Here is a 27938-nt window from a genome sequence, read left to right as displayed (position 1 = left end):
GGCCATGCTAATCAAAAGACAGACTAGAAAAAACACAGATGTTTGCTACTTTGATTAAGAAAAGACTATTCCCTCCCCTAAAACTTCCCCAATTTGGCTAGTTCAAACAGTTTTAAATATACAATTTTATTTTATTTTATTTATTTATTCATGACACACACACACACACACACACACAGAGAGAGAGAGAGAGAGAGAGAGAGAGAGAGAAAGGCAGAGACTCAGGCAAAGGGAGAAGCAGGCTCCATGCAGGGAGCCCAATCCCGGGTCTACAGGATCACGAAGGTGAAGGTGGCACTTAAAGCACTGAGCCATCCGGGTTGCCCTAAATATATAATTTTAAATAGATACTTAAGAGTTGCAAATTTCCAGCTGTAGCTTGTACAAAAAAATATGGTTTTTTTTTCCCAACCTCAAATCACAGAAGCAAAATTCTTGAAGCCAAAAAAAAAAAAAAAAAAAAAAAAAAAAAAAAAAAATCAAACTACCAGAGAAGAATAATTCCTCAGATGTAACCTGTAGAGGGATTTCCACAACTGGTTTTATCTTTCTCAATTATCCTCTTCAATCCAGGAATAGGTGAGAAAGAAAATCCATCATCCCAAACTTTTATAAATAGCACAAGTGTGAGCTGAAGTCACGTGAGGAACTTTAAGGAAAGCAAGTTTAAGACATTTTTGCCATATTTGTTTCTGACCATTATGCCTTTGTTGTTTCCAATGCTCTTCAAGTTGAAAAGCATGTAAAAATAGCTGATGTCCATTTTTTTTTAAGGCTTACTTAAAACCTTAAACACAACTAATTCCAGTGATTTTAGCAGGTATCACCGTTTTGGACGAGGCAGACCCAAAATAAGTGTATCATTAAAAAAAAAGATATTTAGAGCTGGAGCTATTGATAGCACTTCTTCTCCTTCCACTGATGAAGAGCTATCGTCAGGACTGGCTAATAGAAATCCAATTTACAAGGTCCTGCTCATTTGAGTGCCTTTCAAGATGCAGAGGATTGGTAACCTTTCAGACTTGCAAACAAATGTCTGCTCTTCCAGGGCAGAACTATTTTAATGTGGTTCCTGGGAAGTCATCATGGCTAGGTCACCTTGAAGATGTGGATGATAGGGGGCAGGGGTGGGGAAAGCCTACTTGGTAAATGATCTGTTTCCTGCCAATTTTCCTTGCCTGATTTTTAATCCCAGTGAAGCACACTTGTTGTGGATAGGCTTTTAATAGAGTGGTATTTGACAAAAAAACACAACATAAAGCCATATTGGGGGAAGGAACTACTTATGCATTAAGAGGATGCTTGAGTAGTTTGGTGCCACCAGCTGAAACTTCTGCTAGGTAGGCAGAAGTTTCCCCTTCTGGTAGGATCATTTTCCTCTCGAATGATAGGCATATCAAAATCCATGGTCACTCTGTAAACCTACATTGCCTGTGCTTCTCGTCTGGCCATCGTGGGCCACATTAAGGGTGCCACTGGTGTTAGGCCAGCAAGGACATTCATTCCATTTTACACAACTGAGTTGCATCCATATGTTTACCATACTTGACTTTTCATTATTACTATTACTAGTAACTATTATAATAGTTACTGTTACTAGTAACTATTATATGGCCTAGTTATATTGGGGACATTCACCTTTTTTAAGTATACACCTGCTTCTCACAGAGGGAATTAAGGGCTGACTATTCCAGAGAGCTTAACACTCAATATATTTAGAGGTATTTATAGAATAACAAAAATCTTTCACCTTTTGGCCCTTTTATGAAAAATTTACTGAATGCCTAATATATTTAATATTCAGTAGCATGTGAGAATAATTTTTATGCAACTCTGATAGTTAGAAAGATAGATAACTCAATTATTAGATCATCTATCAAAATATTCAGATGTATAAGAGGCTACTAAAAAGATTGATGACTGAGAAAGTCCACTGATTCTCTAGCCATCATATTCATGCATTTGGCCAGACAACATTTTTCGCTGCCTTCACAAGCAAGCTTCATTACCCATCACTCCACTGAAAAGAGTTTATTATGAGGCTGCCATCTTGGCAAGACTATTATTTAGATGATAAATGCTAAGGGGAAAAAAAAGTGTTTCTACTTTTTTTTTTTTTTTTAAGTAAAAAGATGAGCTTTTCTGACAGATAAAACAAACAGCATCTACATTTCTAATTAACTTAAATTTGGCAGATACAAATATAGGTCAGTTAAAGCTATGATGTTATCTTCTGTCTGAATTTTACCCTTAATTTGTAAAATGTAAATTAACTAATTAGAAGAAAAACAGCATGATTAGTGACAAAATGCTTCAGCTGGGTCTTTGCTTCCTGACATTTATGATCAACTATAATGAATTATTGCTTTTTAAAATAATTGATAGAATATATTTTTTTCTTAGCGCAATGAAAGAAATTTTACCAAGAATTTATAAAAGAAGGCCCAGGATTCTGGCAAAACAACAGAACTTTGTGGTGTGCTTTCTGAGGAAAAGACACATATAGAATGCCATAATATTAGAAACAACTGGGTTAATTTATGGCTGTGTATATACCTAAGGGTGAATTTGGAGGAAAGAAGTGTGTAGAGATTAAGTCACTAATAAACCAGTAAAAAGATTGTCAAAATTTAACCCTTTCCCTGTCACTTCAAATGGGTTTGCTGTGTACTCAAGCAATTAGGGAGTGGTGTGTGTGTGTGTGCGTGCATGTGTGCATATGTGTGTACTTGCATGCTGGATTGGGGGTTAAAATGTTACTTGGAGGATGGTTAGAAAAGAGTAGAGGATTTGGCTACTTGAGTCTCAGCAGGAAAGCCTGTCATTGTTAAGTAGAATTAACCTATGTAATAGTTAAGGAAAAAAGGGTTTTCCACTATTCCTATGTAGATAAAGATTCCATAATGAGAAGCACATCTACATTGTCAGATATAGGTGTCAATGAAAAAGTACACAAAATCCTGAAAGGTAGGGTCTGTGGAGGTGGCCATGCTTTGGAGTATGGAGTGTGTGTGACCAGGCCCTGGGCAGGCAGAGCAGGATCAGGGCTGTCAGTTCTCACAGCACACAAACTTAGAAACCTAATCTGAATCAGAAATACCAGGAAATTGGAGCTGAAGCCTGTGGAATCCTAGAAAGGAGCTGAAAGTGCTTTGTCAGTACTGGGTATTGGTTTCCAGTGAAGTGACAACATTTGAAAGGACACAGAGAAAACAGAGAAACCATTCAAACAAAAATGTATGGTGATGTCCATGGTGCTAATGGAGAGTTCAGGTACAATGCAAAATAGGTGAATAGTTAAACAACTAAATACTGTAAAAATTCAGTCCTAATATTAGGGTATGTCACTAAAATATTAACCTTGGACAAACACACCTTAATTTTGTTTAGCAAACAGTTATCACATTTGGAAACAATTTGACTAATATACTGAAATATTCCTTTTTCTCTAATATTATGACAAATCCACAAAACCTTCCACAATTTGCAGAGTGCAGTTTAAATGCTAGGAGAATATTGTCATGCTCATTTTATACTCACTCACTATGGAGAGAGCAGGAAAACCTTTCTGATAGCTACTTATATTAAAAGTAGCTTATTACTTTTCTATTTCAGAAATTCATTAACGGTAAACATTTTTTCTTTCCATCCTCATCCCCACACCACTGTAATACTGCATTAAGAAATAATATCGGTAGCTAGTCAAAGCTCCAGTTCACAGCGTATAAATCTAACATAGAACCCATTTATACATGACAGAAAATTCTCTTGACAGCTTTCTGGCCTCCACCTAACTCTTCAACCTCTTAACACATGATATTACCTATGAGGGGACTACTTCAAAAGCTATCTAAGATCTACTTTCATGTACATTAATTTTGCACTCGGAAGTAATCCTCAAACATTCGAACTCTAATAAATTGTTTCTATCATAAAGATAAAGAAAGACTGTAAAACATATTATAGTATAGAGACCTCCTCATTTGTTTCGTTTTTCTATTTCAAATTTAACAATCTCCACTCACATGTATCATTCTGAGAAAGGAATTTAATTTCTTTTAATTAAAAGCATTAATAGCTCCAACTAAGATTTTTGGCTTGATGATCCCTGGAGAAAAAGGACTACAGAAACTTAAAAAGCAGTAATTTATGTTCACTTAAATTTTTAAATATTTCTGTGTTTAAAAGGCAGCATTTGGTTTTCATCTGTGAAGGAAGAGAAAGGCAGAGGGAGCAATGCAGTGAGTGTCAGGTATCCTGACCAAATCTGGGTCTCTCAGTACTGCAGGAAGGTCATATCCTTTTAGCGTTGTACTGGTGTGTCAAAATACATCAACAAACATCACACCACAGGAAGAAGAATGACCTTTCAGTTCTTTACATTTGGGCTGCCTATGGAGCTTTGGACATGGGGTATGCATGAATGGTTTTCCTAGCTAGCTTGACAAATGCAACTCCCAAGATTTCCTTCAAGTATGATTGCTAAAAAGCCCTAGGTTTTTACATTTTGGTACAGCTTTCTAAAGCCATATAACTCATGATGGAAACTGCTGTTAGGTTAACCATCAATACTCCAAATAACCAGATTCAATGCAACTGGACTAAAATTACTGGGTAAATGGTTAAATGCAAGGCATTAAGGTTGGGAGTCAATACGTTTAGAAACAATTTTATTCATTCTAACAGTAACACTTATTGTTCATCAGTTCTCTAAACTTCATTATGGAGGTCATTATATCACAGTTGTCCTCTATCTTTCCCTGTCCATAAAAATGGACATTTCTCTATATTCCTCTGTGAAAACCCACTTTGCCTATTTACCATGGATGATTCCTAAATCCTATCTCTGATCCATCACTTGAACTCCTATTCTACAACCCAGTTGCCTTTCAACAGCTCTAACATCACAACTGAAGTTATTGCTAACCTGGATTATTTTCCACTCTTCAATTGTTTATTATTCTCTCTACAGCACCAATATCAATACCTCAAGGTTATCGTTGTACCATACCTCCCAATACAACAACACTTAGTTAATTGCCAAATTCTGTAAATGCTGTCTTTATTATCTGTAAGTCTGCACAGTCTCATTCTATTCCCACCCACCATCATAATTTGGGAATTAATGGATTATTTCAATATGGATAACTGTTATAACAATTGTGTGTCTATCCCAACTTCTTGTTTCTGTCTACACTAAGCAATGCTCCCAGAGCATCCATCCTAGAGTTAGGTCCTAATCATGCTACTCTTTTATCAAAAAATGTCTCCTGGCTTTGCAGCTCTATGACCTTGAGCTGGGTACTTAAACTCGCTCTGATTCACCTTTCTCATATGAAATGGGGATAAAATAGTAGTATCTACCTGACTGGATTCTTATGTGGGTCAAAGAGAATAATACATGAAAGTACTTAAGCCAGTGCTGGTGCTCAGTGTTAGTTATTTTTGTGATCCATGTAGATGTTTTGTTTCCTTCTTAAATTGAATTAAGCTCTTTGAAGGCAAGGTTAAGCTTGCTTATCTCTGTATGCTCTGAATGCATAGTATGATATCTCTACATAAAGGAACTCAATACATATCTATGAGCTTAGTCATTTACGCTACTCCTGATGGACCATTTTGCTAGAATATGTTGCATTAGGAATATGTAGTGGTAAAATATTCATTTTACATTAAAATAATGAAAGGCAGCTGAAGCTGATCAGAATTTTGGTCTAATGCTGAGTCAATATGGTTTTATACACCTGACCTATGCACACATCCAGTGATCTCATTTTTACCACCTTCATAAACAATATAGAGCACTCTGAAAGGATTATAGCTGGAGCTATCTGGGATGTCTATGATAGACTCACATCTACATAAGTTGATGAGCTTTATGAATTAAAAAAAATCTTTTTGCTAAATAAAGGAATTTTGCATTAATTTTGAATTTATGATCACTTGGAATGAGTTATCAGGGATGCTATAGGACTAAATTTAAAATGTTTAAGTGGTGGTGGTTGGCAAAGCTGCCAGTGATAAAAGGGATGACAATGGCAAAGAGGAATATATAAGGACAAGTAGGAAGGGGTTAACAAGATTGTTAACCTTACTGGCTGAATCCCTGTAAGAAAATGAGGATGAACAAAACGGTAAACATCTTGATGTTAGTGATTCAGGTAGGAAAGGGAATAAAACAAGAGAATGGAATTCATAAATCATAAGTAGGCTAAGAATATAAAAGAGCAAAAAAAAAAAAACACAAGAGAATCTAATTTGCTTGTGTTAAATGGAATAAATGGATAAATGGAATTCATAGTAGGAGTTTAGTTTTTATAGGAATATGACTTCCAGGGTCAACGAGAAATGAGAAGGAAAGGATGTTTACTATTGCTATTATGTATCCACACAGGTTTATGTTTTATGAGAAGAAGAGTATGAGACATGCAAATTGTATTCATGGCTCATTTTCCATACTCTACATGTGTGAGAGGAGAGTAAGCAAGGGCAAACTAGGGCAAAACAGCCTCATCGTATGTAACTCACCCATCCCGGAGATTCTTGAATGATACTAAACACATGGGAAAATGTGTCTCTTAAAAGTAGAGGCAGAAAAAAGGCATAATTTCTGTGAATAGGGCTCCATTTCACCAAAAGACAGTCTGCTTTATGTTGGTCCTAGTGGAGGTAGAAGCCCTTGGTGAGTGCTAATGAAAGATGATTGAAGAAAGCTGCCTTCTAATGACAATACACTTATTATCCAATCTTTGACCTTGACCACACCAAAGTCTTTCCCTTTGCTGGGCAAAAAGTAGTGAGTGAAAAATCCCATTTCATCTCTAAGAATCCTGGGAGAAAGAGACCCAGAGGTCTATCTGAGAGAGAGAGAGAGATCAAAAGAAAGAAACCTAGAGGTTTGCATAATTCTCACCCATAAATTATGCTATTCATGGTTGATGCTTAAGAAAATTTGTGTATAATAACAATGAAGTCTATAAGTTAAGCAGCAAATAAGTTTACAAGGCTAACGTTGAATAAGACAGACTTTTTATAACGCGTTCAACTATGTGTCTAAAACCATAATTGAGAGATATCTTACTTGGAGCCAAGATGTGGTAGCAGGGAATAGATTTATACTCCTGCCGGAAATAAATAAACAAATGAAATAGATGACAACAGTGACAAATGAGGAACAATGATCCTGAGTGATGAGAAACAAAAAGATAAGCCCTTTGTCCCGGGCCACTTGCTGGAGAGAGTTTTCAGGCTGTATAGTGAAGGTGAAGAACCTAGGTGAAGCTCAATGGGTCTCTCTGAGTTGAGGAGATAGAGTTGGAAGGATGGGAAGACCAGCAGCTAGAGTCTGCAGAACAGAATGCTAGCAGAATAGAGAGAAGGCATAGAGAGAGAGAGTTCCAGAGACTATCTGTAGGTCTCCCTTGAGTATACAGTAGAATACTGATTAGTGAATGTATGACTTGAACAATGCAATGATCAATTTGACCTAATTGCCATTTCTAGAACAGTCCACTTACAACAGTAGAACAAATTTTCTTTTCAAGTGCACGTGGACAAGACAGCCATAGTCTAGGCCATAAAACAAATCTCAATAAGTTTAAAAGGATGCAAGTTTGTTTCTGACCTCAATGGAATTAAAATAGAAACTAGTAACAGGAAGATATAGAAAAAATTATCAAATATTTGGGACCAAAACAGCATACATAGCCTGTGAATTAAAGAAGAAATAAAAAGAAAAGTTAGAAAGTATTTGAGACAAAATAAATATGAAAACCCAACACATAAAATTTTGTGGAATACAGCTACAGCAATTGAGGTAAATTTCCAGCACTAAATTGTCTACCTTGGAAAAAAGGAATGGTTTGAAGTTTTGAATCAATAACCCCAGCCTTCTACCTTGGGAAACTAGAAAAAGAAGAGTAAATCAAAGTAAAACTAAAGAAAAGAAAACTATGTATATACAGATTAAATTAGAAATCAGTGAAAGAGAAAAAGGGAAACAGAAACAATTAATACTAAAAATTGGTTCTTTCAGAAGACCATAAAATTGATAAACCTCCAGGGAGACTGATCTGGAAAGAAGCTATAGTTATCAATATCAGGAATGAACATCACTAACAGATTCTACTGCTATTAAAAGAAAAAAGGAATATTCTGAATACTTATCCTAATATATTCCACAACTTAGATAAAATGAATTTTTGAAAGACACAAAGTACCAAAGTTCATTCATAAAAAAACAAAAACAAAACCAACAACCTGAATCATTTTTATCTCTATTAGACAAGTCAATTTTGTAGTTAAAAAACTTATGACAACAACAAAAATAGTCACAGATGTTTGACTAGGAAGTTCTACCTAACAGTTGACTAGGAAGTTCTACCTAACAGTTGAGAAAGAAATAATAACAAATCTGCATAAACTTTTCCAGAAGATTTAAGAGGAGGGAAAACCTCCTACCTCATACTATGAGCCAGCATTACCCAATACCAGATAAAGACTTAGCAGGAAAAATAAACTATAGACCAATATCACTCATAAATATAAATGAAAAAATTCTTAATACATCTTCAACAAATCAAATCCAACAAAATATAAAAAAGATAGTTTCATGACCAAGTAGATTTTATTCCAAGAATGCAAGGTTAGTGTAACATTCAGGAATTAATCACTGTAATTCACTATTTTAACATATTAATAAAAAAAACCCCATATGACCATTTAACTGATGCAGAAAAGCATTTGACAAAATCCAACATCCATTTTTGATAAAATCTTTCAGTAAGCTAGGGATAGTAAAGGGTTTCTTTGACCTGATACAAAACATATACAAAAACTGATAGCTAACATTCTTAATGTGAAAGATTGAATGCCTTTTTCCCAAGAAAGGAGATGTATATCACTATTTACCTTTGTATAGGTGATTCTAGCCAGTGCTGTTAGGAAAAAAAAAAAAAAAAAAAGCATCCAAGTAGAAAAAAGCAGTGAAACTCCTTATTTACAAATGACATGGATGAATATGTAGAAAATACCAAAAGAGTAAAGTATTAAAATAAATTTTACAAAGCTGTAAAGATCAAAATTTTGAAATTCTGTAAAAAGTTTTTTACAAAGATGTAAGATCAACATTGAAAGTCAACTGTATTCTTCTATAGTAACAATGAACAATTAGAGATTGAAATGAAAACTATCTCTTTCCTTTCTTCTTTCTTTTCTTTTTTCTTTCTTTCTTTCTTTCTTTCTTTCTTTCTTTCTTTCTTTCTTTCTTTCTTTCTTTCTTTCTTTCTTCCTTCCTTCCTTCCTTCCTTCCTTCCTTCCTTTCTTTCTTCTTTTCTTTCTTTCTTTTTCTTTTTGAGAGACAGCACACACACGTGTGTGCATGAACAGGGGCGAGAAGCAGAGGGAGGAGAGAAAGAATCTTGAGCAGGCTCCATGTCCAGCATAGAGCCAGATGCAGGGCTTGATCTCACAACCCTGAGATCATGAACTGAGCCAAAACCAAGAATCATACACTTAACTGACTGAGCCACTCAAGCACTCCAAAAACTATCGCTTCTAAAAGAATCAAGCAATATAAAACACATAGGGGTCAATCTAATGAAAATATGCAAGATTCGTACACCTAAAACTACAGGGCATTTTTAAGAAAAATATTAAAAGACCTAAATAAATGGAGAGATACTGTGATTATGGATCAGAAAACTCAATATTGTTAAGAATTCTATAAATTCAATGTAATACCAATCAGAATCCCAATAGACTTTTTTTGGGGTGAATTTACAAGATGATTCTAAAATTCATATGGTAATGCAAAGGACCTAGAATAGACAAAAATAAATTTGAAAAAAGGAAAATAAAGTTCAAAGACTTATACAGTTTCCAAAATATAATGCTATGGTGATCAAGATAGTAGAGAATTGGTAGATAAATGGATCAATGGAACAAAATAGAAAATTCAGAAAAAGGCCTACACATATGTGATTAATTGATTTTTGACAAATGTGCAAAGGCTATTTAGTTGAGAAAGTATAATCTTTTTTTTGAAGATTTTATTCACTCATTCATTCATTCATTCATTCATCAGAGACACACAAAGAGAGGCAGAGTCATAGACAGAGGAAGAAGCAGGTTTCTCGCAGGGAACCTGATGTGGGACTCAATCCCTGGACCCCAGGATCATGTCCTGAGCTGAAGGCAGACTCTCAACTGCTGAGCCACCTGGGGTCCCAAGAAAAGTATAGTCTTTACGACAAATGGTTCCGAAATAACTGCATATCCATATGCAAGAAAATGAACTTTGATCCACATATAACACCACATATAAAAATTAGCTGAAAATGGATACTAGACCTAAATGTAAATCTTAAATAAACCTTTTAGAAAAAAACAGGAGGAGAATCTTTGTGATTTCCTTTATTCTTTATTTTTCATTTTGAGGACTTTTAAAGAAACTTTAAGTAATCTCTATACCCAACCTGGAGCTTGTACTCACGATCCCAAGATCAAGAGTCGCAGGCTCCATGGGCTAAGCCAACCAGGTGCCCCTATGATTTCTCTAGATCTTTGAATGTTTAAGATTTCCTAGACATGACAGCAAAGGTACAGTCCATAAAAGAAAAATTAGTAAATTGAACTTTATTAAAATTAAATTGAAAGTCACTGTTAAGAGAATGAAAAGGTAAGCTGTAGACTGGGAGACAATATTTCGTATCTGATCACTTGTCTAATAAAAGACTTATATCCAGAATTATTTTTAAACTACCAAAACACAATAAGAAAACAACTCGAGAAATGGGCCAGACTCGAAAGACACTTATCCAAATAAGACAGATAGCAAATAAGCATGTAAAAAGATTCTCAATATCACTTGTCATTATAGAAATGCAAATTAAGAGAACAATGAGCCACTACTACACAACTCTTAGAGAGCCTAATGTTAAAAAGATTGAACATACCAAGGGACAGGGAAACCACGGAACACCTGAAACTATCATAAACCACTGGTGGGAATGTAAAATGGTACAATCATTGTGGAAAACAGTTTAATCGTTTGGCGGAAAAGGTAAACATACACCTACTGTTATGTCCCAACCATTTCATTCAGAGGTATTTGGCTAAGAGAAATGAAACCATACATATATCTTTACATAACTATTCAAAGAAACTTTATTACTAATAGCAAGAACTAGACACAACCTAAAGGTCAATTACTAGGTGAACAGATAAACAAGTAATGGTATAGCTATGCAAGTGAATACTTCTCAGTTTAAAAAAAGAAAAGAAAAGAAAAGAAAAAAGAAAAAGAAAAAAAAAAAAAAGCCAGACAGAGTACATGTTGTATCTAGAGAAAATACTAGAAAATGCAAACTAAGTCTATAGTGAAGAAAGCAGATGCGTGGTTGCCTGTGTGCAGAGAAGTGAAGGGGTTGAGAGGAAGCATTCTAAGGAGGCACAAGAATTTCTGGGGTGGTAAATATGTTCAGTATCTCTACCATGGTGAAAATTTTATGAGTTTATATATACATATGTCAAAACTTGTCAAATTGTATACTTTAAATATATGTGGCTTATAATGTCAATTATACCTCAATAAAGCTATTTTTAAAAATATTATTAAAGTAGACTTTTTATGTGTAACCAACAGCAATTCAGAAAAAAAAAAACTCCATTCAAAATAAAAACATCTATTTCTTAACAAATGTCCCATAGTCCACCTCTCTTCTGAATTCAGACTAATCTTCAGACAGTTCAGTCATAATTTGTGAATGTGAACCAGATTCAAGACTTCTCTGATTCTATGGATTTCAAATCCAACAATTCAGGAATTATTATGCTCCGGGTGTACTGGTATATATGACAGGCTTTTATACTGATCCTATAGATACATATTTAGAATATAAAATAAGGGATCTTGAGAAAGCAACAGAGAACACCTGGCCCAGTTTCCGCTACCATTATGAAGGTAAATATATAAACCACATATGCTGGAGAACTTTTTATTTAGATCAGCTCAGCAAACCCACTAGCTGAGTAAAGTAGCCTCTTAAAATGGATTTACCACCGTGGCTGACGTGAAACTGCCTGGTGGGGCAGAAAGCACACAGATGTGAATTCAGAGGCTGATCCGGGTTTGGGTCCCATCCCTGCAATTTACTGTCTCAGGCCTTACTAGAAGCCCCACAGATGCAGAGGCTGGGTCCCTGCTGACTGACCACTGTGAAGTGTCTGCTGACCTGAACCTTTATTCCTTAATAAAGTTTTATTTTTCTCATCAATACTCTGTTTGAAAGCAGACAGGCTACAAATGCAAGGGTTGTTTGGCAAATTCCTAGCCAAGGGGAGGTAAAGAAGTTGGCATCAGTGCTGCATGTAGACCGGCAAAAGAAAACAAGAACTCCCAAGGTCCGGGCTCTAGCCGACATCAATTACAACAGTTCTCCGGGAATGAGACCCACATCAGTATTTTTTAAATGCCCCTCATGTGATTGCAATACGTGGTAAGGCTTGAGAATCACGGACCTACATCCCTGACCCATTTTAGCATCAGTTTCAACTTGATCTCCAATATTCCAGAATGAATCTCAGAAGTGGATACTGTATTCTTGGGCTTCTGATTCTATCCACGCTACTGAGTCACTTTCCATTGGCACAATTTCTATTACTCTTCCCTCACTGTCTCTGGATGATCATAACCGTTGTGTTTCCATCCTCAGAATGACCATCAAACCACTTGCTCGTTAGTTTGATGTGGGGTAACTTTTCCGAAGCATATGTTATTCATATTAATGCTATCACAGTGGGCCAGCAGAAGAGTCATCTTCTCAACAATTCTTTGGTCCCCTGATTTTGGAAAACTGGCCAATATGCTTTTTATATACCTCCTCCCTGCCCAAATCTTGCACATACCTGAAGACCTAATCATATACCTTTCTGAGAAACTATAATTTGCTAATATTTCCCTACATGTTGATTCTCTTTCTCTTTAGTCCTTCAACACATTCCAGTGAGTTAACAACTGCCTCTTTACTGGAAATACCACTTTAAAAGCCTAAGGAATATTTCCATTCCTTATTCAGTTTTGGATGTAAAGTCAACATTGAAAACAATGAACAACAGCAGACAATATGAATTCCTTGGTGGGGAAAATTCTTGCATTTCACATTCCAAATGCAGAAGAAAACGTTACGAGAAATCATTCTTATAAAAGTACTACATACACAGCAGACGATTCCTTCGTCCTTTTCAAATATTTCGAGGTTACTCCAGCTAATAACAATGTCAAGTATTTGTCTGGAACAACGGAATATCAATATCTTACCATAAGAGATGGAAAAGAAAATTATTACATTCTACCTTTAGAGAAGCCCTCTCCAGTGCATTTACTAATTATTAGTCAATCTGTCTCTTGTTGCTGATGACTACTTGTTAGTAAACGGCAGCAGTGCCTTCTGAGCTGTTGTAATTGAAGGTTTGCAAGAGCTTCTATTGCTGAGGCACATACTCCAACTTAAGACAGATGTGATCAGCCTTGTTTTTAACGGAATAACTGGAAATCTGTGATTTAGCTAATTGCAGGCTTCCTGGAAGTATCTTAATACAGGAAAAACTTTGGGCATCCTGTGAAACATACCTTCCTTAACTGCTTGGCAGCTCCATTCTAAATGCCTCACCTCTCAAGGTAGCACAGACCAGAGAAAGCAATCACTAAACCATTGAGTAAATAACCAATCTTTAAAATATACTTAGAGGTAAGAACTAAAGTCAAATCAATTCTTGTGGCAGAGGGTATTAGAGCTTAGCATTGCCTCTAGGAGAGTAGACTCTCTGGAGCCAAAGGTTCAGAAATCTGACATGGAACTCAGCTCTTAATTTTTTCAGTGATACATGGATGTGATCAAGACCATATTTCCTCTGGTGCTCATTTCCCCTTATATTCTAACACCAGTACAAAAAAATGACTTTGGAAGATACATGTACTTGCTTTCTTTGATACTATTATTTAGAATCATTCAGGAGGTGTCCATGGCCTGGCCCAAAACTTGAGCATTCTGCTCTGGATCTCTTTGGTTGTATCAAACCCATGGGGTGAGGATTCTGCAGGACCAAGGGGACATCCCCACTTGCTCTATATTCCCCTAATCCCTTTCTAGACCACATTCCACATACCAGGGACCTTAGAACTTCCTGATCAATGCACCACAAGACCACCCTCAAGGGCTGCATAGCCCTCTTTCTCTGGTTCATCTGCCTGATAAGAGGGAAGACCACCAGAATGTACACCTCTGTCCTGAAAGATGGCCAAGTGCAGTGGTTTGTGGGAAGGTACATGGTGCTGGATGTACAGAATGAGCGTGCTTGATAGCAGGGCCACTTATCCTGATGCTGCCACATTACGGCCCTGACATACAAGGAGGCTGCAAATTCTTAATGCAAATATGAACTTCCAGATCTCCCTGTAGGACAAAATACATTTTACTTTATGTCTGTTAACTTGATACACAAACTTAAATAGGCACATGGACTACATGCCTCCATATGTCCTCTTGCCCCAGGCCCCTGAAGTGGTAGGGTAGGCCCAGTTTCATGTATCTCCTAAGGAAATGACAAAATATCTTCTGCTCAGGATCATTAAGACATACCATGTCAAATCTCAAAGGAGAGATCTGGCTGAAATTTTGTGCAAGCAAATAATAAATACAAGATTATAAATACTTTAAAAACTTTGTAATATGTGTTTGCCACTTATCAGTTGTGTTATATTTTAAAACTCCTAGTGTAAATACACTGTATTCCATGAAATAGATCTGTGAAAGTCTATACAACTGAAAAGACTGTAGAAGTTCTTTTTTTTTTTTTTTAATGAAGCATTTTTCTTGGTCTTTAGAGTGGCATTTTCAAAGAAAAAAAAATTGAGCCCTATTGCAGTTGAATGTCACAGTTTCTGATAATCCTTAATGGAGGATTCAAAAGGTTGTTGTCTGCCACGCATCACAAAATTCATCCATATATTCATCTGTTCAAATAAATATCTACTGATCACCTACTGGCACCTCCAGCAGCCAGGTATTCCAACCAGCTTTTGGGCATTTGATGACAGGTAAGACATATAGGTAAGACGAAACTCAATTTTAACTGAAGGAAGGTTACAAATAAGAAATTATAATATTTGACAAATGCTGTGAAATTATTAGTGGAACACAGTGCTGAATACCTAGCCCAAGCTTGGAATGCAGGAAGGTTTCCCAAAGAGATGCCAGTCAGCCCTCTGAGTAGTCCAGGAGGAATTTATGGCAAAGCAGGTAAATAAAAATGTCTACTTAGAAGATTTCTAAATTCCATCAGATCGTGATATACAGGAAAAACAGATACAGGGGAACTAATATTTGTTCACTGTCAAGTACCTCGAAAGTGCTTCCACGTGTATTAAATAACTCATCTTCATGACAACATGGTCAAGAAGGTATTACACCATTTTATGGGAGAAAACAAAGAGGGAGGCTGAGCTAGTTGTTCATAGTTATGGGACTGGGAAGTGGTATGGCCTGGATTCAAACCCAAGAACAAGAGAGATTCCCTTCATCATTTATTTCAAGGATCACTAAACTGGAAAATCATGTTGAAATAAAACTTTGCCTTGTTCTTGCCAGTCAGTAAGTGTTGATCCTCTTTGAGAGAAATGAAGATGTGTATTTACAAAGTATACTTCAGTTTTTCATAGATGCCACCGATGACAGCATGTCGGAGTGTGCCCGGAATGGCAGCTGGCAGGGTTGGACATGTAGTCGAGATTTCCACGTTCTTGATTGGTAGTTGTTGGGCACCGTGTGTGTGCTGCCTAACTGCTTGTGGAGCTTTGCTCTTTAGCGTCACTTAATATTTTCATTCAAATGGACCCACCTTATCTCCAAACACTAAAAGTGAGCACAGAGTATCTGCCCCTCATTCTTTGAAAGGCCATATGTATGGCATACATATGTATGTATAGAGCCCGTGCATGTAATCTGGCCTCAGATTATAGAATTGTTTCCTTCTTAACTGTCATCATCAGAATATGAAAATACACTTAGTAATATAGATCAAATGGTCAAAGAACTCACTTTTTGATTACAGAAATAGAATGAGAAAGCTTCCAGGGTGTGGACTATGCAAGAAAATATGGTTTTTATACAATCTGTATGTATAGCCCTATGTATATGGGATATACATTTATACATATACACACACACATATGTGTGCATTTTCTATATAATCATATATATAGCCTTATATAATTTGGGGCTATATTATGGTCCAAATGATGCTTCTCAGAGGCACTCTTTATTTCCTTTAACTCCATAAAAGTGGAGGCTTAGAATTTTGAGGAGCTATTTGATCAAGGTTCATTGCTGGGATAGGGGCCTGCTCACAGGAAAGGCAGCTTATGTTCTGTACTCAAAATCTGACTTTAGGGAATGTGATGACATTGCAAAACTTAAATTTTTCTGAGTTTAACTAAGTCAGGGAAAATTCTTGAAGCTTTGATTATTACAAAGGAATGAGGGGCATGCTGCATAGAGTAATTAGCAAGGGCAATATAGAAGGGAAAGCACTTTAATAAAGGCTTGTATTCAAACAAGTTGATGCTTATATGTTTCTTTGTTCACTCAGATAGGGATAATACTATGAACAAAAAGTCCAACCAAGTGAAGAGGGAGAGATGACTAAGGTGAGGCCATTTAGACGGAGTGGTCATTGAAGGTATCCTCGAGGAGAGGAATCTGAGCAGACACCTGAATGGTGCGAAGAGTTCACCATATGGAGATCCAAATGAAGAAAACTTCAAGTCGAAGAATTAGCCAGAATAAGAGTTCTGAAGTAAAAATAAGCAGTGTAGATTTAAGGAAGGCCCAGAAAGCCAACGTGGCTTCAGAAGTATAAGAGAGGGAGGGAGCCTTAGTTGAGGAGAAAGAGGGAGAAAGAGAGGGGCAGGTGTACAGATAACAGGGTAGTGCAGAACCAGATCATGCAAGCTCTGAATGTCATGTGAAAGAGTTTGGATTTTATCGGCAATGTAATGGGAAGCCACTGAGGAATTCTGAGCAGGAATTCAGTGATATAATCTGATTTATATTTCCCAAGAGTTGCTCTGGCTAGGGTATGAAAAATGGATCAGAGGAGTATAAAGGTTAATGTCTGGAGACCAATTTGGAAGCTACAGCAACAGTTCAAGAGATGATAACAGAGACTGAAGTGATGCCAGGTAAGAAGGTGATACTGGGGCGTGATTTGAGATAAGACAAAGTTGGAATTGAAAGGACTTTTTGGTAGGCTGATAATGGGTTAGGTTTTTGTCTCAAGTATTTAGGCAAATTGTGGCATCATTAGTTGAGCTTGGGAGGAACTGGGGGAGCAACAAGCCTGGGGAGGAAAATAAAAGGTTTAACCTTAGGCATGTTAGGTCTGAGATACCCACTGGACATTCAAGAGGAGCTACTGAGTGGACGGTTGGATAAACAAACAAATTTGTACTCAATGGAAATATTAGGCCTGGCAGCAAGAATTAGTAGATACTATTATAGAGATGGTATATAAAACTTTGATGAAATCTCCAGTGGAGACCCCTGGAAGTGAATGTAGATAACAAAGAGAAGAGTGCTGAGCACTGAGTTCCAGGGCCCTATTCCGGTGTAGAGCTGGAAGGAGGAAAAACCAGCAAAGCAAACAGAGTATGCTACTGGGATGGCACAGAGCAACTCAGAAGAATATCTCCTGGAAGTCAAGAAAGGATGTTTCAGTAAAGAGGGAGGTTATGATCAACCTTGTCAAAGTTGCTAAATGGATGAGTAAGAATATTGACTTACACAAAAAAAGAAAGTCCTGTAGAAACATTAAACTAAAAATTAAGGGCTCAGTAGTAGTTACTTATGTGAACAACTGGGCTTAGGCAAAGTCATGATTCTACAAATATTAATTGAACAGTCTTATTGTAAAATCCAACATTTAATTTAAAAATAGTGTGACAATTTGATAACAGTGTTTATGTCACCTGGAGACTTATTACACAAATAAAGCAATTAGCCCAGGTGCCAACCAGCCAATAGCCTTCTTGAAAGGCTACCTACAGGTGGAAGAGATGATTTTCTCCACTCTGAACAATTTCAGGAATTACTATGTGAGTTGTATTGAGGCAAAATATGAAGAGTAGGATGCCACACTTTCATAAATGGGCTAAGTTCTCCTGTCAAAATGCCTATCACTGGTAAGTCTGTATCACTGTTATAATCAAAATTTTATACCCAAGTAAATGCCTATATGTTCCTTTCTGAATGTCACCACTACTTCTATTTCTTGGCTTCTCTGCAGACATTTGGTAAAACTACTGAATTCTGTGTAGAGTATTTCCTCCTTGGATGATTTGGAACATTCAAAATCAAGGCTGGTGTTCCTTTATCACACAATATGGCCTAAATGAATCATGCCCCAAAACTGGTACATATTCAAAGAACATGTTTAGGGAATGTAAACCAATAGTTGTGTAAGTAAAATACGATTAGAATAGAAAACGTAGCACACAATAAAATAACCTAAAATCTAGTCTAAAGGAAACTATTCAAACATCCATTGCTCAGATCCTCTCCAGGTGGGTCAATAATGCATAGGTGTCTGATTACTGTCTAGATTATTTAATCAGTCTCTAAAATAGTGAGTGCTAGGCACACAGTAGGCACTCAATAAAGATTACAGTTGTTTTAGAAAGAAAATATGATCTTAGAATTTTCAAGTGAACTTTATACTCTTTGGAATTCCATTTCTAATTGCTCCTCATAAAAGACTTGACCAGTACCAAAGTGGGGGCACTATCTCGGTGCATAATGGGTTTGTTTATCCATAAAGTTCAAAAGGCTTTAGCAACCTAAACTTACACAATTTGATTTTCTTGTCATTGCTCTCCTTATACCATCAAAGATGGTGCTTTCTTTCCTATTTCAAACTCATAAAATTGCTAAAAATCTAAAACTCAATTTGCCACATTACTGCTAATTTGAATAATGGCTGAATAAAAGATAGGGAACGCTGAAGCAGCATTGATTTCTAAAACATTTTGCACTTTCCTCCTCCCTGTAAAGTAAAGCTCGGATGCTACGCACAATTACACAAGAAAATCAAGAAAGCCATTACATTCAGCATTTTGTCATGATCATTGTTACCATGGCAAAAAGTGGGCTTAGTTTAGCACAGCTGCTACGGACGAGGTCTGCTGGCCTTTTGTAAAGCTGAGTAACAATCTAATACCAAATTTCGTAGCCTGTCACTGTTTTGTTGTTTTTGTTGTTGTTGTTTTCCCCAGGATAAGACTACTGTGCACAGATGCTACTGTCTCATTCCTTAATGATCTGGGCCAGTGTCACCTTATTATTGTATTCTCACTGTGGGCCAGTGACTGAGGAACATTGTTAATCTAGAAAGGTTACCCCTTGCCCTACCTCCTGTTCTAAGGGGAAAAAATGTGTAGTGTGAAAACTTGACACTTCAATAATAGAAAAAGCACCAAGTTTCAACAGTTGTACTATAAATGACAACTGAGATATACTGGAAAGGGCATGAGTTTGGGAGTGAGAAAGACAAATGCAGCACGGCTAACTGTACGGCATATTATTTTCTCTCTGAGAATCGGTTATCTGTAAAATGGGGGGGGGGGGCTACTTCCTTGTGAGGATTAGTTGAGAGAATACAAAGGCCCAGGTACACCGTGCATATTCAATAATAAAGCTTCTTTCCCTCCAACCCTTTCCTTTAATCCATGAGATTTCCATGCCTTCATGATGGTTGACTGAAGTTGGTAGGTAAACTGTTTTCTCTTGGAAGGCAAATCGTTTTGATATTTCTTACCTTTTGGATACTTTCCTCAGAGCTGAGGACAGGATAGTTTTAAATGACTGAGAATAAGCATATGTTACACATCAGAGGAATAAAAAGTCAGCATTGATATCATAATAGCCACCCTACCTTCCTATTCGTATTTTAAGTGATACCAACATTATTGCTGTAAAATGGAGGAGTATAGAGAGGGAGACAAACCATGAGAGAGACTCCTGACTCTGGGAAACAAACAAAGGGTTGCAGAAGGGGAGGTGTGGGAGGGATGGGGTGACTGGGTGACGGGCACACGATGGGATGAGCACTGGGTGTTACAGTATATGTTGGCAAACTGAATTTAAATTTAAAAAATGTAAACAAAAAAAGAAAACAGGGATACTAATTTTGACCTTGTGCAGAGATTTTTGGTTTTAAAAAAATGAAGTGACATTAGGAAAGCAGAGAAGTTTGAATTATCTGAGATGAATACATTAATCAAGTCTCTGCATTTACCAGAAACAAAGCCTAGCAGCATTTTTACCAGCTAAACAAAATACTGTTTTCTTAATGAGATTTCAGCTGTGTATCGTTTATCTTAAAGAGAAAAATGATGGGAACTTACCTATTCCAGTAGCTCCAGAACTGGTCGTGCAGGTAGGCATGGTGGCTACATTCATCACCAAATGAGGCTTTGCTTTCAATCCAGTGAATTATGTGCCCTTCCACAGCTAAAGAACAAAGCATTACTAATATGGAGCAGAGAAGGCAAGACTGGGAGATACTGAACTCGGTCTAGGCCTCTCTGCTTCACATGAATGAGCCGAAGCTCAGCCCCGGCTGATGTCGATGGTTATAACCCCACAACCACGCATCGTACATGTTCTTTACGAAGACCACTGATGCTATGATCACATCCCTTTCATTTTCATCATCACTTTCAAAAGTCCCCTCCTGTCCTCCCATTGCCACTGCTGCCATAAGTAACGTGAAAACAAACTCAAGTCAACCAGCCTGGCTTTTCAATGGGACCCTATTTAAAAATTCAGAATTTAGGAACGCCTGGGTGGCTCCACTGTTGAGCATCTGCCTTCAGCCCAGGGCGTGATCCTGGAGTCCCGGGATCGAGTCCCATGTTGGGCTCCCTTCATGGAGCCTGCTTCTCCCTCTGACTGTGCCTCTGCCTCTTTCTGTGTATCTCTCATGAATAAATAAAATCTTTTAAAAAAAATTCATCATTTAGATAAATGACCTGAAAAGTGGCACCCAAAACATCTTCAGAAGACATGTTTAGTTCTCAAATATATGTGAATGTTTTTAAGGCAGAAGATTTCTTCTGAACCTATTATTTTCTGCTATTCTAAAATAATTTTTTTCCCACAATTTCACCCTTTATTTAAAGCTGATCTGCTCTGGTAACATTTGCTAAAATTCACAAAAACTAAAAAAAAAAATTCTATGGAGAGAACACATCCCTTTTCCCTATAAACAAATGCATAAGAGAGTTTAAGGACTTACCAACTGGAACTTGTAAAATAAAGTCTGGTGTTTTGTCATAACCCTTTGCACGGAGCTGATCTTCATCTATGGGAAGAACAAATACTTATAACTGTTTCATTAACAAGACAGCAATATAATTGCTTTTCTTTCTTAAAAATGTGTAAAAATTACTAATGCAGTCATACATATCTTTCTTATGCATGCAATGCTGTGTCAGAATAAATGAACTTTCTTAGCAAACCTGAAGCATAGATATAAAAATTCCTTTGTCCCTTCTGTATTTTTATGTCTTTATTATAAATATCATTAATTCAAGCTGTCACACACTACCTTTTTTGTAATTGAAAATACTCAAAATAATGAAATATACTCACTGATTAAAAGAAAAGGCTTTCACCACTGTGAATATCACTAATGTTATCAGCCAATATTGACAAGTTACAGTGAGGCACAAGCACAGTGGCCTTTACAATTATAGAACAAATGTTTTCATTAAAGCAATTAAGAAAGTTTAGTTTCAATTAGTATAACTATTCCTACACACAAGAACACAGAAAGGGCCAAGGACAATGAGATCACTACAGAGAATTAATTGCCCTGCTTAATTCCTTCGGTATGCCATTGTTTCTGGCATTTACCAGAGTTTTACAACTAACAATATGTAATTCTGAAAAGCAAATAGGCTTTGAGATTTTTTTCTAAGTCTGTTTGATTTCTTGATCCTCTGTAAATATCAACTATCCATGCAGAAGGAAAGGAGGCAGGAAACAGGGAGCTTGACAAAGTTGGAAAGAAACTAGCAAGGTGCTTGGTTTAAAAAAAAAAAAAAATCTCCCAATATTTTCTAAATGCTGTCCTTGACTTCTAATGGCATTACAATGTGATTTCTGAAATGAGGAGTTCTCCATTAGATTTTGGAGTGACCTGGTCATTCAATTCCAGACATGGCTTTCTATCTTCACCCAACCTCAACTAATGGCCCAACCAAGTAACAAGGAAGGCTGTGTGGTCTCTTAACACCTACTGGGCTGTTGACATTGTCATGCATCCCGTTCGCCTGCCTGCATCACCTTTGATTAAAATTAATGGCCCATTCCCAGTGTTGGGTAGCTTATTTCCAATCCATTTGTCAGCCCAAGACAGTGGTTTCATGGCCAATGTTCAGAAACTCTGTTTTAGAACACTCTTGTGTACATCTTGAAAGGTCAGCATTTTAAATGTAAATAACCTTTTAATGACAAGACATACTTAAACTAGATGTTTAAGTTAAATTTTGTTAAAGTGGATGTCCTTTATCCAGATTTGGGAGGATTGATGCCAGAATTTAGAACAATCTCCCTCCTGGAAATTAAAAAAAAACAACAACGAACTATTGAGATAAGGAAATACAAATTTAAGTAATTTTACTTAAAAACTATTTGGAAAGCTGGACTGCAGAAGAACAAGACTGGAACAAATTTCTCTCCTTTCAATATACTGGCCATGAAGAGACTATTTCATGGAAAAGACATTAAAATCAACTCAAGTGCCTTGAACTGATGTTCCCCGTAGTTGATGAACAGTTTTAAATGCTGAGCTGACATTAAAAAATGGAGACTAATATTTTATTAAAACTATTCTAGCTTGATATACCTTTGTAGATGTTAAAAAAAATCTATTTCAGTAAGAAAAATGATTATGTTTCTTATAGCAGCTCAAAACAAAATTTCAAAGGTCACCAAGCTATCCAAATGCACATACTAAAACTCCTATTAAGGCAGCGGCACTCCTGTTCCTGTGTACCAAAATTATCAACATAATACCTGCAGTTTAAATTCTATCACTTATTTACTGTGAAAAAAACAATAACAACCCAAAACATGGGCAGAAAACATCAGGTGCGACAAGGGAATCTTTCCATCTTTCAGTGGAAAACTTTGAAGTATAACCATGCACTTTCTCACTCCACCCTTTCTCCCCACCTCCTTCTCTCTCTCTCTCTCCCCTCCAGGTTGAAATTGATCCAATAGTAATTGTACCCAAAGGATAGTTTCTAGAAGTCTGTGTCACCATTAGTGATACCACATTTTTTTTTTTTTTAAATAGCAAAGAGGGTGTTTCACACATGTGAAATACCATGTTACTTATTGGATCTCTTCTCCATTATTTACTAAACTCTCACTGCCGTACCATCCCTGTTTCTGCCTTCACATTGTTACTTTCATCCTAGATTTCCTAAAAAAGAAGGAAGAAACAATGTGGGCAAAGTTTAGAGGAAATGACAGCATGAGTATAGGGAGTAGCATTATGAGCAGGTGGTCCTGCTCACCTGCTTTAGGCCCCAGGAAAAGTATCTAGCATGGATCATCCCATTGGGAGAAGTTTAAGGTCAGCCCCATCCTTCTGGCCTCCTTCCCTGGCCTCTGCATTATGGTCCTTTCCTGGCGCCCAAATCTGGATTCCTTACCAACATTATCCAAACCATTGGGTATGGATTTCAAATTTGGTTGACCATCTTGTTGGGGTTCCAACTCCACAATCTTGAGGTTATGGCTCAGTCACCAGCCCACACTTCCCTTCTGCTTCATTTTGTCTTCATTCCTTGTCTTATTGTGCTTACTCCCTGCTTCCCACATACTGGGTACAAAGCATGTGCTCTGAAGACAGGGAGTGTTTCCTTTTTGTTTTTTAAAACCTATCCATTACCCCACTCTTACCACCAACATGTGCTTTGTATTTAACACTCAAATAGCTAAGTGAAAAAAATACAAGTGCATTTGAAAGAATACCCATGTTTCCCACAAAGCCTACCTAGACTGAATTAATGATTTTCTTTCCTGATTTAACTTCTTATTAATCAGCAAGGCACAGGGACAACAAATGTGGCCCAAAGTTCAAAGTTTATTTGATATCTTTTACTGCTATCTTTTATCCTCGGTCCCAATCTGAGGTTCATCTCTATCATCAAAGGAGCTGTATCCCTTACCTTAATACTCATGGGAAGTTATCCTATTTTCTTTTTTCTTTGATCTGCAATATTTTAAGTAATATTGGTATTTTCTATTCCTTAAAGTATGTACAGAGTTCCTCACAAACAACAATCTGGGCCTAGTGCCCCTATGGTGGGGCAGTTCTTTGGTTACTTTTCCCATTTCTTTGATGGCTACTGATCTGTAGATTTTTGTCTCTTCTACAGTCAGTTTTGGAATTTATATTTCCCTTGAGAACTACACCTTTCATAAAGGTTCTTATAGTTCTTTGTACATATTGGAGCCAAATGGTTACTTAGGGTTCTTTGAACTTCCCAAGTAGAAAACTGGATGTTTAAGTAACCTAAAGTGTTCTTTAAGAAAAAAAAAAAAAATCATAATTTTTTAAAAAAGTATTAATATTAACTACAAAGGGCAAAAATGAGTAATAGCAATGTTTTAGAATAGCACCTTTGATATAACTTCCCAAAATGCTGGATCAATATGAAATCTATCTCCAATCCTGTATAACTAACTTATTTGGTGAATAAGTAGGCTCATATTTAAGGTGTATATTAAAAATGCCCAATATATTTCATAACTACCAAGCTTGTTAATGTCACAGTTCAATGTTCATTATCAGAATATTCTTGTTTAAAAGCAGACCTCTTAGGCTCGAGAGTCACAAAATGTGGGATTTTTAGATAACGTGTATGACTCATGAAACAGTATTTCTGGCTTGTAAAGTCTTAGAGATTACTAGTTCAATATTCCAACTTACACATAAGTGGCCCAGAGGAATTAGGTGACTCGCCAAGACCTAGGCCTCTTGGATGGCCAAAGATACAGGTAAGAGCCTGCGTGAATCACATTCTAGTTCATCCTAACAGATCACATACCATTTTTAATTATGGCAAATATTAAATTTGATCACATGTGACTTTTATAAAGTAGTAAAAAAATTCTTATTCTCCTCCTAGAGGATCTTGAAGCACAGGAGAGGTGATGGTCATCTGTCCCATATTATTTAGGTGCAATGTGCCTAAAGAGGAAATGAACTAGATAATCTTTTGATTTCTAGTATTTCAATGGCCCTCTCTCCAACTCAAGTTTTTAAAAAAAATGAAACTGCATCCACTGATAAAACTGATATTACATTTTTAAAAGCAACCCAGATCTTCATTTATTTTTAAGTTGTCAGGCCTAACCTTTGGAGAGTATTTTAAAAAAGAAATTACACATACGTACAGAACACTGTGGAAGTTTAATTTCTCAGGCCTTTTAATTATCCTCTCCTCTAAATGCCCTAAAATACCCCAAACAATTAGGTACTAATTACACAATTTCTTTTTCTAAAATAAAGGGCTGATTTTGATTCAGAGAACAAAACACATCTGAAACTAGTTACATATACTTAAGCATCATAGAGGGATATGAGAACTACCAAGGAAAAGTCTGAGGTTTTTATTTGTTTGTTTTATTAAAAGGCTTTAAAATTTTAAGAAATAGCTTTTCCCCCCAGGAAAATTATGCAAAATTCCAGTTCATAACATCTGAAAATGAAAGGTAACATTCTGACGTGACCTTTTATCTATGCCTTTGTCAAAAGGTTTCAAAAATGCTAGATTAAAATACATCGTATGATAAAAAGCATTTAACACCTATTACATTTCTACTAAATTGAGGAAAGGCAAAAGATATACATGAATACAAATGAAAACTACAGTATATTTTTCTATTCTAGTATTTTGTTTTTGTTTTTCTTTTTTTCCCCAGACACTCTTATGCGATACCTGGAGCCATGACCTTTGTATCCATATTTTTATGTTCTCAGAGAATGAGTTACACAGTCTTTTCTACTCAGTGTAAGAAGTCAGCAATGTTTCAGTAATGGATGTTACTATGATAGGCATATTATGTGCAAAGGTACACAGAACAGATATGCATTTAATGGGGAGACCCACAGCACAGATAAATGAAATCTTTAGAGAACCTCAAATTTCATTACAACCATTAGTTTCAACCTTTTCCCCCAAAGCCTCTTATCAAAGCTACTAACGGAAAACAACTGACTGCTTTGACCTTGTCCTTTGTTTATGTCTTCAGGGGACAATACTAGTGAAAACTGAAGTGCCCTAAAGATAGGAAACAAATGGGAGGTCACATAGTCGGGACTGTACAAAGTGGAGCTGAGCCGGCTGGTCCCTGCCAACTAGTGGCTGTGGAGACAGGAGATACGATTGTCAACAATAGAAGCAGAACTCTTCTATATTATATACAACATTCTGAAGTCTTTGGGTTTCATGCCACAAAAAGAGGGACACACCAGAATGGTAGAGTGAGTTGTTGGAAAGGCACTGACTGGGGCCAGTTTCCTTTAAACAGAACAAGGGCATTGGATGGTCACTTTTCTTTCCAGCTCCCAAATTCTGAGCAATGTTAGCCCTTATTCCAGTTTGTTTGTTTTTGTAGCTGTCGTCATTGATGTCAGACCCTTTTGCAGGGCCAAATCCATCTGTCCCAGAACCAATCTCAATGAAGAAAGGAAAAACTAGCAGTTCTGAGACACAAAAAGGATCTTCTACATACACACACACTCTAGAACAGTCTCACAACACACTTGACTGCCAGTGCCTTTTGATTTTGGGGACTAAAGCGCCAACCTGCAATTAATTTTCTGTGGAGTGAGATATTTGATTTTTTTTTTTTTTTTTGTCCTGCATCCCTTTCTGTCTGGCACTGCCATCCTACTCTTACAATATGATTCTGGTGAATGACCCAATAATGTAACCCCCGAAACCATCAACTTCAGGGGTAGACACTTGTAGCTGATTAGAGCCCTTCCTCAGATCCACTATCTGAAAGGATAGAATCACAAAAGATAATCAGTGACTTGTTTCTGGAATTAAGAAGTCTAAGGAATAAGCACACTAGCAACTACGAGGGATCATCTTTATTACCTAAGAATGAAGCCAACACAGAAAAAAGAAGAGGGAGAGAAGAGATATTGATGACATTGCTTTTTGTATTCTGGATTCTAAATTTTTTTTTTTCAATTTTTATTTATTTATGATAGTCACAGAGAGAGAGAGAGAGAGGCAGAGACACAGGCAGAGGGAGAAGCGGGCTCCATGCACCGGCAGCCCGACGCGGGATTCGATCCCGGGTCTCCAGGATCGCGCCCTGGGCCAAAGGCAGGCGCCAAACCGCTGCGCCACCCAGGGATCCCTGTATTCTGGATTCTATACACGCCAGAAGCAACCTTCTCTCCTTTGGACTTTCCAGATATACTGTTAAACCAGTAAGTTCCCCTTGAGTATGTGTAGAATTTAGTTTGATTAGATTTTGGACACAGCCAAAGGAGTTCCAATATCTCATCATATGGCCAGGAAAGCAGACAATCAGCAGACATAATGAGGGAGGGGTCCAGGGCAGAAAGACTATTATAGTAAGTGGACAGGGCAACCTGTCACCAAAGTTCCAGAGAGTGTGTTGTCTTCTAGCAGTTGTCTCTCTCTCTCTCTCCATGGTTCTTTCCTCTTAGTCCCAGGGAGAAGCACACACAGCATATTCAATAGGGGAGGAGGAAGATCCTGCACCATGACAATTTCCCCAGGAAGGAAGGACCCAGTTCCCCTATCCCATTTCCAATATCAT

General features: G+C 36.9%; 1 protein-coding gene across 7 annotated transcripts in view; it reads right to left on the bottom strand.

The window, feature by feature from the left end:
• Positions 1-27938, bottom strand: part of CDIN1 (CDAN1 interacting nuclease 1) — a 229574-nt gene that overhangs the window by 95433 nt on the left and 106203 nt on the right. For all 7 annotated transcript variants that reach the window (XM_072738214.1, XM_025998427.2, XM_072738212.1 and 4 more), the window contains 2 exons: positions 21352-21417; positions 20459-20564 (listed from right to left, as the gene is read on the bottom strand). In XM_072738214.1, coding sequence (XP_072594315.1) covers positions 20459-20564; positions 21352-21417 — 172 coding nt within the window. The remainder of the gene's footprint in view (positions 1-20458; positions 20565-21351; positions 21418-27938) is intronic.

Source organism: Vulpes vulpes, chromosome 15, assembly GCF_048418805.1.
Source record: "Vulpes vulpes isolate BD-2025 chromosome 15, VulVul3, whole genome shotgun sequence".
NCBI lineage: Eukaryota > Metazoa > Chordata > Mammalia > Carnivora > Canidae > Vulpes > Vulpes vulpes.
This window is presented reverse-complemented; position numbering and strand designations above follow the sequence as displayed.